Source organism: Alexandromys fortis, unplaced genomic scaffold, assembly GCF_014885135.2.
Source record: "Alexandromys fortis isolate MF-2015 unplaced genomic scaffold, M_Fortis_MF-2015_v1.1 scaffold_18, whole genome shotgun sequence".
Lineage (NCBI taxonomy): Eukaryota > Metazoa > Chordata > Mammalia > Rodentia > Cricetidae > Alexandromys > Alexandromys fortis.
The window spans coordinates 14,604,842-14,617,605 of record NW_026067897.1 but is presented as its reverse complement, the minus strand read 5'-3'; the positions used below and the strand labels follow the sequence as shown (position 1 = coordinate 14,617,605).

The 12,764-nt window shown below is 47.4% G+C and overlaps 1 protein-coding gene across 1 annotated transcript; it reads right to left on the bottom strand.

The window, feature by feature from the left end:
* On the bottom strand, window positions 1–11,036 carry LOC126515831 (thioredoxin). Its single transcript, XM_050165794.1, has 5 exons — window positions 10,870–11,036; window positions 6,365–6,469; window positions 5,471–5,530; window positions 1,186–1,251; window positions 1–211 (listed from the first exon to the last, which is right to left on the bottom strand). Exons 1-5 carry the CDS (start codon window positions 10,891–10,893, stop codon window positions 149–151), a joined length of 318 nt encoding a protein of 105 aa, XP_050021751.1. The 5' UTR covers window positions 10,894–11,036; the 3' UTR covers window positions 1–148.
* Window positions 11,037–12,764: the final 1,728 nt, after the last annotated feature.

The window sequence follows — 12,764 nt, the reverse complement described above, 5'->3', positions numbered from 1 at the left end:
TTTTAAAAAGGGTAGAATTAATATTTTATCCTCATTTATAATCAGATGGCAGTTGGGGATAGACTCTCCACACTTCATATTTTTTTGAAAATTAAAAAAGTTACAGGTTTTAAACAGCGGCTGGCTGGTTATGTTTCTCAGGGCATGATTACGCAAATTCAGTAATGGAGGCTTCAAGCTTTTCCTTGTTCGCACCAGAGAATTCACCCACCTGTTAAGAGACGAAAAGAGTCAGTCAACAAATACCTCTTACTAAGAACAGATGACTGCCAAGATCTAAGCCAGTACACTCTATGATATGAATGGTGAGCTGGCTATGGAGCTAGCTACTGGTCCTTAACAGAGAATAATTTTCAGTTAGGCACTGCATAATGCATAAAGGTCCAGGAAGCAAGACAATGTCTCTCTCTCTCTTTTAAAACAAGGTCTTTTCTGGTTCCCAGACTGTCCTTGAATCCAAGGTGTTTCTTGTTTCTCAGCCTCTCAAGTGCTGAGATCACAATATCACACCCAGCACCGTCATCTTGAATGGAGAAAGGGGTGATATACTTCCTGTAAGTCACTTCAGTGCTTTCTGCATGTGCATTATATATTCTTTTGCCCAAGTGTTATTTCTGGTTTTGGGGGAGACGTGGTCTCCCTTCGTAACTTACTGTGTATGTTACGTTAGCTTGCAACTCACTATGTACCCCAGGCTAACCTCAGATATGCAGCAATTCTCCTGCCTTGGCCCCCTAAGCCTTGGAATACAAGCATCATGCCAGGCTCCATACAGCCATGAAAGATAAAAAAACGGCGGGACACATCTCCCCTTGTGAGTCACTTCAGTTATTTCTGTGTTTATACCACACATTCCTCTGCCCACTTGATAATATTTTTCCTTTCTGTTTTTGGAAACAGGGTCTTACCCTGTAGTCCAGGTTGACCTGGACTTGCAGTAGTCTTATGGATTACTCCCAAAGCGTTGGGATTACAACTGCGAGCCACAACACCCAGCCCCAGCTATCGTATTTATTTATTTATTTTTTTATTTTGGTGTTTAAAAACAGTTTCTCTGTATAGCCCTGGCTGTCCTCAAACTCAGAGATCCATCTGTGCCTGCCTCTGCCGCCCGAGTGCTGGGATTAAGGGTGTGTGCCATTATCCCCAGCTCTAGTTGGTGTTCTTCAAGTCAGACTGACGTACCTTTTGACCCTTTTTGTAAAACTGGAAGGTTGGCATGCATTTGACTTCACACTCTGCAGCAATGTCCTGGGGTGTGGGGGAAGGTGGTCAGGGAGAGAAGATGAAAACAAGAATGTGAACATTAAACTTAGAGAGAGGGGAAAAGTCCAAAAACCTGACATGTTTTCCATCATACACCCCAAACCCCAGCCTCAGAACCTTGAGCATGTAAGCACCAATACAAAAAACACAATGAAAACCCCTCACTAACATCTCCCTCCAGGGATGGGCACTAACAAAAACGATGTTACTGGGATCGGCTAGTGCGACAGCCCCTCACTATGTTCCTCAGAACCAGCAGGTCCTAGTTTTTGCTGAGTTTTTCCAATTTTACTAAGAGAATGGGTTATATACAGACGATGGCTGGGTAACTATTACCTGTTGTTTCTGGGGCTGGAAGTTAAGGCTTTGCACACACTAGGCAAACACTCCGAACCCTCTGGGTAGAATCCTGCCACACTGCCAAGGCTGGCCTGTATTCAAGATCCTCCTGCTCAGCTTCCTGAGTGCTGGAATTATAGGTGTGTACACAAGATGTTGGGCTCAGGGCCAGGCATTACAACCCAAGTTACCCTTGGCCAAGCACGATAGTACACAATACACACCTGAAATCTCAGCACTTGGGAAGCGGAGGCAGGAGCATGAGAAGACCACCCTTAGCTATACAGCCACTTCAAGACCAGACGGGACTCTAGACCCTGTCTCCAAATAAAACCCCAATAAATCATAAACACTGGAAAAGGGGATATTAAAGAGATAGATTCTTAAGTGTCTGTGCTCATATATATTTTATTTTAAAAACTGCAACTATATCCTCATATAAACTTGTAGTTAAAGCATTAAGAATTTTCTCATGGGGTCTGGAGATGTGACTCAGCAGCTGCTTTTGCAGAGGACCTGGATTTAATTCTCAGCACCCATATGGTTCACAACCATCTGTAACCCTAGCCCTGGGGATCCGATGCCTTCTTCTGCCCTCCACATGCACCAAGCACTTATGTGATTTTACACACATGCATTTGAGCAAAATGCTTACACATAAAAAGAACTCTTGTTGTGTGTCAAAGTGACTTTTTAAAGGTCGCATGGTATTTTATTTCACATTTTAACTGAACTTTTTGATCATTTCCAACTAATGTATGAATACTTGTGAATAGATACAGATACCCTTGGGTTTTAAAATATAAAACCTAATGGCTGGGTTCCAGAAAATTCTACAGTTTGCCTCATAAAAAAAAAAAAAGACACTGGAAGTTACCCATTATTTACTAATCTTATCACTCATGCACCTAAATGCACACCCTTCTTTTCAAAACGCATGCTGTAGGCGCTCTCTCTCTCACACACACTGACTTTTCCATATGAAACACACTCATGCACCCCCTTTTATCATCACGCAGCATGAATAATGATACTTTGTTTGTTAAAGATCTATGCTAAGTAAGCCAAGAAGCAGTATTCCCCCACGGCCTCTGTACCAGCTCCAGCCTCCCGCCCTGACTTGCCTCTGTGATGGACCGTGTGACCTGGAAGTGTGAGTGAAATAAACCTTTTCCACTTCAAGTTCCTCTTGGTCATGGGGTTTCCATCACAGATACAGAAACCTAAATTATGTCAATGTACAAATACCCACAGAGGGTGTCAGACTCCCCAGAACTGGAGTTACAGGGAGCTACCTGATGTGGGTGGGTACTGGAACAAAACTCAGGTCCTCTGTGCTCCTAACCACAGAGCCATCTTTCTAGGTCTGAGTGACCCACACTTCAAGCTATTCAATTTGATATGGAAATGATGTTTTTTTCCTGATGTGTTTTCAACCCGCACGCACAGTGGCTTGATCTGCTCCTCTCATTCATTAACCCTAGAGGCAGAAGTCTTGACTAGACTTTAGTCTCATGACTTTCATGCCGTCAAACCCACCGGGGCTGCCCACCCAGGCGAGACTTCCAATACTCCATCCACCAGCACCGACAGAGATAGCTGTGTCACAGGGCCTATCATTCTCAATGCCCAGTATTTCCTACACGTTTTATCTGCTAGATTTATACAACAGTAGAAAACAAGATAAACCAGCAACAGCTTAATTATAAATGGTTAATTATTGACATATAGTTAAGCAGTGTTGGTTTAAAGCAATGCTTTAACTAAATAAAGTAGCTATGATATATTTGGACACAGCTTTACTAATGTGCCCCCTTTACTCATGTGTCTCCTTTCCTTTAAAGTAAAAATACTGCCCAAGATGTTCCTGTTTGTATTATCATCAATTCCCCAAACACGCCAGCTTCAGACTGGGTTAAATTTAAATTTGGGAGCACCGACACTTCAACCATGCCAAGTCAATACCCACAAACACAGCAGCACTGCCGTCTAGGAAAGCTCTTATGGCCATGCCAAGTCAATACCCATGAGCAAGGCAGCACTGCCATCTAAGACAATTGTAAGGCCTGATGCAAAACTCTGCCTGCCACCATCTAGGTCTTCCCTCTCCCAGCTGATGCTCTGCGGGCCGTGACACCTACTCTTAGAGGGATTGGAAAGGCCCGCAGACTATTCTTTGGCTTTTACAATCTCTGTAGTCCCTCCAGACGCTCAGGGATTATGGTGTGAGCCACCACTTTCTCAGACGCCATTCTTGATCCTGCGCTTCTCTCACCACCTGCTCATTCAACCCAGGGTCACAACCCTACTTCCCTCTTTTTAAAAATAACCAAAAACTCACATCCACGCAGAGCTCTCAAGTTGAGCTTTGACCAATGCAGGGCCATGAGACCAGCAGCAGCAAGCTGTAAACCAGCCCCTCACTCCCCAGCTGCCCTCCCTGCAATTAATCACTGACTACACCCTACCCCTGCTAAACGCTGACCTGGTTTGTCTCCTTAAAACCTAATCTCAGATGTTTTGAGTATGTACAACAAGATCACACCGAATCTTACTGCTAGGACAGCCTTCTAGAGAGTGACAGGAACACTAACCATGCTCACTCGCTTCGCTCCTACTAACCCAGGCCTAGCTTTCTCAGTAAAGCTGAAATACATGGTATTCGAAAGCTTACAGACTTGTCTCCTTTTTTTGGTTTAATTTACAAAATATGCATCACACCCCCTTGGCCATCAATGCAATATTATGTTCACCAGGGGCCTTCCTATGCCTCCACCACTAAGTAGGACAGGTCAGAAAGTGTACTGAGAAAAAAAAACCACATGGAACATAGTGGGAGCTCCTACGTGACCCTCCAGAACCTTTGCCAGGCTGAGGGCTGGGTATGGAGATCTGATTATAGGCAGAGAACAAGACTCGAGGAAGATGGGAGTTTAGCGTACAGCAGAAGCCAGCGAGTCAGTGCTGGATTCCAGCCCACTGAGTTAGCGGTCACCCATTTTCTCCTCCTTCCTGCCCCACTGGGCAAGCACAAGTACTCATGCACCCCCAGCAGCCCTGGTGCTCCATCCCAAGCAGCCCTTTCCAGCCCAGTGGCCTATGACAGGTAAGGTCATATGCTAAGAACCTGACCTGCACTCCTTTAGGGTGAGTGTGTGGAGGGGAAGCAAGCGAGAAAAGATCAGAGCAATGGCAGAGGAGCCCCGCAGCGTTGTTTTAAATACTGGCTCTGCAACTCCAAGAACAACTTCTCCCTATTTCAGCCTCCCCATCTCTAAATAAGACAGTGCCAATACCAGTATGGGGGGGTGGTGCTAAAGATAAATCAATATGTAGAAAGTACACAGAATAGAACCGAGTGGATAACAAGAACTTTCTGCGTAAGTCCTCCCAGCTCTCCAACGTACCACGGCTCTTCAATGTTCAGGCTTTCCCGCTGATTCAAACCAAGCACCATTAGAATGAGCCCGTGAATACAGCTCCCATGCCACGGGAAGTAGCGAGTGTCTCAAAAGCAGCCTCGCAATTCCACGACACTATCCAATCCATTATCTATTAGAGCCAAAGTCCACCTGTATCTATAGAGCATCACAGAATGGGGAGCAGGATACAGGCCTTTGCAACACAAAGGCCTCCATCATCTGAGAGCTACTGTTTAGACGCTCACTTTAGACCGTACCACACACCGCTCCCAGCACCTAGGATTAAACCCATATCTGGGATACCCCAATCTTCCCAAACAGAACTTCTCAGACTAAGTCCTACTTCTAGGATTATTTTTCCATTTCTTCTTTAAAGAACAGGGTATTCTTCAGAGGACAGCCCCTCTGAGATGCTCCGCAGCATCCGGCTTCTCACTACGTACCTGGCAGTCATCCACATCTATTTCAAGGAACACCACACTGGAATACTTTTCAGAGAGGGACTGGAAAAATAAAAATAAACCCAAAAGTGTTAGAACTGGATAATGGCAGTCAACATAGCTAAGCTTCTTCAAGGGAAATGTAATAGAGATTAAAGGTTTATTTACTTTTATTTCATGCAGATGGTGTTTTGCCTAAATGCACGTCTCTGTACCATGTTTGTGCCTGGTGCCTGCAGAGGCCAGAAGAGGGCACTGACTGCCCGGGAACTAGAGTTCTAGAAGGTCATGACCCTCCATTTGGGTGCTGGGAACCAAACCTAGGTCCTCTTAGAAGAGTGGTCAGTGCTCTTAACCACTGAGGCATCTCTCCAATTCCATACTCTAAAAAATTTAAATTTCCATTATTTAAAAGTTCTTATTTTATTTATTATTGTATTATTATTACTTTATGTCTGTGTATGTGCCATAACATGTATATGGAAGTCACAAGGCAACTTCTGGGAGCCGGTTCGCTTTCCAGTGTGCACAGCAAGCCCTAAGTTCCCTTCCTTTTCTGCCGTTCAACCTCACCAGCCAGGTCTAAAGGTTCAGCTTGCAGGGTAAGCAATGGCGCAGGTGTCTCCAAATCAAATTTTCTCAAGGGGAAAGTAATTTGTGACTTCGAGGCCTTAATTTCACACTAGGCCCAGGTTTCAAATGTAAAATAACAAAACGACTTAAGACAGACAAAACTGACTCCCGAAAGCTGTCCCCAGTGAGCTTCATTATGTAAGCTATTTAGGACAACAACGGCACAGGAAAACAAGACACAGCCTCACGTCCGTCCATCCTCAACCCTTTCACCCCAGCTTGTGACCCCTGGGCAGCCTCGAAGCCCAGGGCTCCTATACTCACATGAAAGAAAGGCTTGATCATTTTACAAGGTCCACACCACGTGGCCGAGAAGTCCACAACTACAAGCTTGTCTCCCGCAGCCACCAGGGCCTCCTGAAAAGCTTCCTGAGGAGGGAGGTAAAAAAAAACCAACAAAACACCTGTGTCATATATTTTCACTTTCTATAAGATAAGTGGGACCCAATGTCCTTAAACCCACTGCTCACTCAGGAGGCAGAGGATGGCTGATGGCCAACCTGGTCTACACTGGCCAATTCCAGGCTAGCCAGTGAGACCCCCCCCCATGCAAGAAAAGACCTAAGCAAACACACAAACAACAAAAAGATATTAAGTATAACCTAAGAGTAACCTAATAAGGCCTACTTTTTATCCAAAGCAACCAAGTGAGAGGCTGGAGAAGAATCTTGCACACGGTATCACTGCACTTGACAGGATGAAACGAGAATGTCTTTAGGTCTCCAGGAATACCGCATAAAATAATGACGCTGCAAACCCAGGGCTTTGCGCATGCTAGCAAGAGTTACAGCCCCAGCCCGCGACTCCTCTATTTTAACAAACAAACAAAAAGGAAAACCGGCATTTGTACCAAAAATGTCTTCACATCAAAGGAAGTTCTACGGGATTCTTAGGGGCTGAGGAAAGGAGCCTCCAAGATTAAAGAAGCCTCAAGACACAGTTAAGCAACAAAAGAGTCACAAGTTTCTTCACCAATGGGGAAATAATGAAAGAATTTGTCTAGGGTGAAACACAACCCCAGGGCAGCGTCCAGGAGACAAACCTCTCACGCAGGTCACCATTAGCAGAAACAGATTTTGTGTGCTTTAAGATTTAATTTGTGTGTGTGTGTTGTTGCATAGAGGCCAGAAGAGGGCATGAGATCCCCTGGAGCTGGGGCCATGGGTAGTGGGTACTGAATGAGGGTCCTCTAGAAGAGGAGGAAGAGATTATTCTAGCTCTCCAGCCCCTTCTATACTTTATACAGGCCTTCTGGAGTTGGATCACACTGCTTCTCAACCTTTGGCTTTTGCCCTATGGATCAAAACTCACTGCTTTTTAGGTAAAGTCAAATGTTAGCTCCCCAAAAAGAAATTTTCCTTTGCCTGTTTTGCTTAAGTAACACTGGCCACATTAAAGTCCCAGCAATAAAAAAAAAAAAAAAAAAAAAAAAAAAAAAAAAAAAAAAAAAAAAAAAAAAAAAATCCCTCACCACTAACCTCCTTTGAATTATTTACCAAAAGCCTTGATACTGTAACCCTAGGAACCTAACACTCTAACCTAACCTAACTAAGGACTCATTTAAACCATTAGTCACTTGGTGCTGACTAAAACCCAAACTGGGGTAACAGAGGAAAAAAAAAAACCCAAAAAACAAAAACCCCAAAACCAAACAAATAAAAATCCTACATCTGAAGGTAATATTTCCTCCAGGAAGGAAAAAAAATGTTGGTCAAATTAGTTATCAAAAATTAAGCCAGCCTAGTGGGGGGTGGAGTGGAGAAGAGGCAGGCGATTCTCCAAGAGTTTGAGGCCAACCTAGTCTACACAGAAAAACCTTGTTTCAAAAAAAACCAAAAAAGGGGCCAAACTAAGATCTGGCCCAACAAAGGAAAGTAAATATATGCAAGACTACAAAGTTAAAACATACACAGATACAACCAAACCAAAAACCTAAGGAGTCTTCACAGAGTATAGTTACTCTATTTAAAAAAAATTCTATTTCGTAAGTATTGATGATTCTATCTGTATGCATTTATACATAAATGTACAATGTATAAATGTATAAATGTACACTGTGTGCCTGGTGCCCTCAGAGGCCAGAAGATGCACTGGGGACTGGCGTTACAGATAATCACAAACCACCATGTGGGTGCTGGGAATGGAACACCTGCTCCCTGACAAACAGCCAATGCTCTTATCCTCTGAGCCATCTCTTCAGCCCTGCACACAGTTACTTTTTTAGGTCATTTCTGAGAATTGTACAGAATGGCTATGACAATTTCAGAAGATTAACCTAGTTATACAGGTCCCTCAACCCATGTCTGGGTGTGTCAGGATCAGGAGTGAGGAGTGCAGGGCAGAGTAATGGAAGTACCCCCTCAAACCACCTCTGGTTGTTGCAGATAAATTTCGTATAAAAAAGTCCACACCACCCACTCTATACCGCAAGACATAGGTGAAGACAGTACGGTAGGCTGGTCTGACGACACCCACATCTGCAACATGGCTGACCCTCAATTAAAGTTTCATGAGATTACACGGAAAGCAGGACAAACTGCATTTCGAACCCTCCCTGGCTTCGGTGAACACGAGTTACAGAGGCAGGGATGTGTAAACTCCATAAACAAGTTCTCTTCTCCAGGTGTGTCAACGTGCCCGAACTCCTGGCTTGAGGAGTATTCAAAATTATCTAAGAAGCAAATCACAAGTTTTAGCTTCAGAAACTAATATTCACAATTAGTGACACCAATGATCTGGAGACAAAACAAAGCAGTTGGCGTAGTTAGGAGCGGTTGCTAAGAAGCCTCTTCTCAAACACACCCAGTTCACGGGTTGGCAAGGTGACTCAGCATATTAAGGTGCTTGCCACCAAGACTGAGGAACTGAGTTCGAAACCCAGGATCCATCCCTGCCAGGTTGTCCTCTGATCGCCCCAAGTGAATGGATTAGCCCTTCCCGTACATGTAAAACAAAACAGAAAGCCCCAGGCAACAAAACCACACGCAGTCCAAAGGTATAATACCAAGTGTTCTTTGCTTTTTGTGACAGGTTCTCACTCTGTAGCCCAGGACAGTGGTGATCCTCCTGCCTCAGTCTCCCAAGTGCTAGTGATTAGAGGCACAAGTCAACACCCTGGTCAGTTTATAAGGCACTGTGCAAGGTGCCTTGTGTGCAGTTCAAAAATTGGTGGTTTTAGTCTTTTTTTCTCTCTGTGTAGCCTTGGGGCCTATCCCTATAGACCAGGCTGGCCTTGAACCAACGGCCAGTTTTAGCCTTAAAAACAAACAGGTGGGCGGTAGTGGCACATGCCTTTAATCCCAGCATTCAGGAGGCAGAGGCAGGAGGATCTCTGTGAGTTCGAGGCCAGCCTGGTCTACAAGAGCTAGTTCCAGGACAGGTTCCACGGCTACAAAGAAAGCCTGTCTCGAAAAACAAACAAACAAACAAAAAAACAAAATAAACAAAGCAAACCAACTGTTGATTTCTTCTTCATTACATCATAGCCTACCAATGCACTCCTGTCTGGAGACAGACCCCAGAGGTCCTTAACTACCCACACAGTCCCCAGAAACAGCTATTCATTCCTTCCGCATGGTTAATCCAACCGACTTATTCCATCAGATTAACTTTAGGCGTAGTCAATTAAGCCGCGATGGTGGCAACTCTGATCAGGGCTTTGTTAATAGGCCTTTGAGGCCCGGGCTTTTTATGAATAACTGGTTTCCTGTCATCAAAGCACATCTGTCCTGCTGGAATAGCAAAGGTCCCTTTTAAGTAAGACAGTTTAAACCGGTAAGGACCCAACTGGGTGCTGGGCGGATTCTGAGCAAATCACATACCCAACCAGTTTCTCAAAACTGGAGGCATGGACCTGCCTTCCTTGGGGTCCCCAAGTTAGCTAGGTTAACAAGCCAACTAAACTTGGGAGACAGTCTTCTTACATCGATTCCTACCACCACCCCTTTCTCTTTCGACTTTACGAATATTCCCCGAGTAGTAACACTGTAACAGGCTCCGGGTTTCCCAATCTGGAGGATTTTCGTTCTCAGTAACTTTCGAATATGGCAACAGTTTTTCCCTTGGGTATTTTTTTTTCTTTTCCCAAAAGGCAAAAGCAGAACTTTGTGGGGGACTACTCCCAGGGAAGAGCCCTGGTTCCGGCAAAGCCCACTTATTGTGGGTGGAATCCCTGAAACCTTAAGGTATCGAGGCCCCTGGGCCTAGACACTGGGGACTGAGTCATTCCAAAGCCAGCGCTGCCGGAAACACGCCCTGAGCCGCAGGAGGAGGAGTCCCGCGGGTGCGGCCCGGACCTTTCCCCCTAGCAGTCACCTGGAGCACCCGCACCCCCGTGCACCGACTGGGCACTGGTCCTCTAGGCGGCGGGCCACTGATGGAGGCAAACTCTGGCCTAGCCCTGCGACACAGCACACCCCGCGCTGTGTATGTCACCGTGCACGCGACGAGTGGCGGCTCTGCATTTCCTCCGAGACTCCCAATCCTGATTGAGACGGGGGAGGGGGGCCCACTGGACGACCCCCTCCATCGTTTCACCTTCGCCAGATGCGGGCTGGCGGTAAGGAGAGCAGGGGGACACTGCAGCTCGGGGAAGCCAGGCGCTGCCAGCGCGTGCACCTCGCGTCCCCGGCGTTCCAGGGTCTCCCTCCCCACTCCTGTCCCCTCCCCCAGGGCGTGCTCCACAGGCCCCGGGCCCCTCAGCCGGCGGGGGATCCAGAGGGCGGCCTCCACAGCACGGCGGGGTGCGCGCGGCGCCCGGGCACGCGTACCTTGCTCTCGATCAGCTTCACCATTTTGGCTGTCGGCGGGGAGGAACCACACGAGTTTCTGTAGAATCCGATGTGAACGGATCCGAGGCGCAACGACGGAGCTTGCAGCCGAGCGCGGCGCCCGCCTTCTCTTTATAGCGACGGGGCGGAGCACGGCGGGGCGGGGCGGACGGGCGCGCGCGGCGGGGACGCGCTCTCTAGCCTCCCGCGCCCGCCAAGGCGCCTCGGCAGGCCATGCCCAAGCCACGCCTCCATGGGGGTGGAGCGGAAATCAGATTTGCAGGGGGCGGAGCAATAATCGGCTACTTGAGCAGCTCTGGGACAGCTCTAGTGCTGGCCCCGCCGCTGGCCCCGCCCTTCGCTTCCAGGGGGAGGAGCTAGCGCAGGCGCCTGGAGCAGCTCCGGGAGCTCCGGGCTCCCAGACACCGCCCTGCTCTTACGCGGTGGGAAGCTAGCACGCGCCCGGCTGCCCTAAGGGGACTTTCACTGTTGCCCGGCCTGGGGAGTTCGCAGTACCCTCTTGCCCTTTTACCCTCTAGGATCAGATGCCCCAAACAGACCTAAGTCAGATACTTCCAGACTGGGGCTGGGGAGCATCCTAGGACTGCCCAGGCAGAGGTGTCTCCTTCGGCCAGGGCGGCCATGGCGCTAGCCTCAAAGTGCTGAGTAACGATGACTAGGAAGTGTCTCAGTGAGCGCCCTCCCCTCCTTTCTTGAGATTTCCCTGCCACTTCTCTCTGCCCTCCTCCCTATTCTTTAACTTTCGCTGGTGAACCTGCTGCTGGAGAGGGACAGAGCCTTTTAGTGCCCTTGTTTGTGCCCCATGCGCATGCAGGCATAATGGGGATCGGATTGTCCAGCTCACAGCGTTGTCTTGAAGGATTTAAGGGCTTGAAAACCGACGAGGACAGCGCTTGGCACATAGGAAGCACTCAATAAACGATTCTGATTATAGTCATCGTGAGCGCTAATTAGCTTGCGTTCTGCCGTGCGGGCCTTGCTGCGCTTGGCTGCCTTGTATTTTACAATGACAGTATACATGCATTGCGGAGATTTTTCTGCCTCAGGAGACGCCAGGAAGAGTGTTTGTCAATGATAACTGGGGTGATGTACAGGAGGACGGGGTGTGGTGGAAGCTAAGACATTGTTCGGGTGGCTCTGGGCAGTCCGAAGCTGACAGAGCCGGCATACTGGGAGGGTGTTGCCAAGCCTGCATTTTCAGAGCTGAGCAGATCTTGATACATCTGCATTTGTAAATAAAGCGCTGGAGATGGTGAAACTGTCCCGCTTCCTTTGTTCAGAACTAGACAACCAGAACTTTTGAGGCAGCTATGCGAAGTTTTTAGAGGGTTGAGGAATGCAAGTAATGAGCGAGGATGTGGACAAGAAGGAGCTTTCTGAACACAGTCCTAGACTGACTGAAGGTGGGTGCTGCCTTCCTGACGAGGACAATTGAGGCAGAGGAACGCCGAGAGGGATGGGCAGAAGCTACAATATGCTTCTCAGCTGGTCTTTTCAGTCCAGCTATATTCCAACTTCCTGGCTATCTAGTAGTTGGTGAATCTGTCTAGCAAGGACACCAATTCACTGACCTGTAGGACCTGGAAGGGTCCTTCCCTTAACTGACATCTCTCCATAGACCCTCAGATGCCCACTGACTCTGTTTCAGGAAGTTCCGGCTTCCTGGCACCTGTACAGTACCAACACACATGGGGTAAATATGGAGGATGTTGCAGATAGAGAAATGAGGAACTGGGAGGTGAGAGAATGTGTTAAGAGTGTCCCAGCTCTGCCACCTCTCTTGTCTGCGTCCCCACTTAGCAACTGGGTGACTCTAGGTCAGTTTATTTCGCTTTCCCATGCCCCAGTTCCCCCTGTGAAATGGAGATAATACC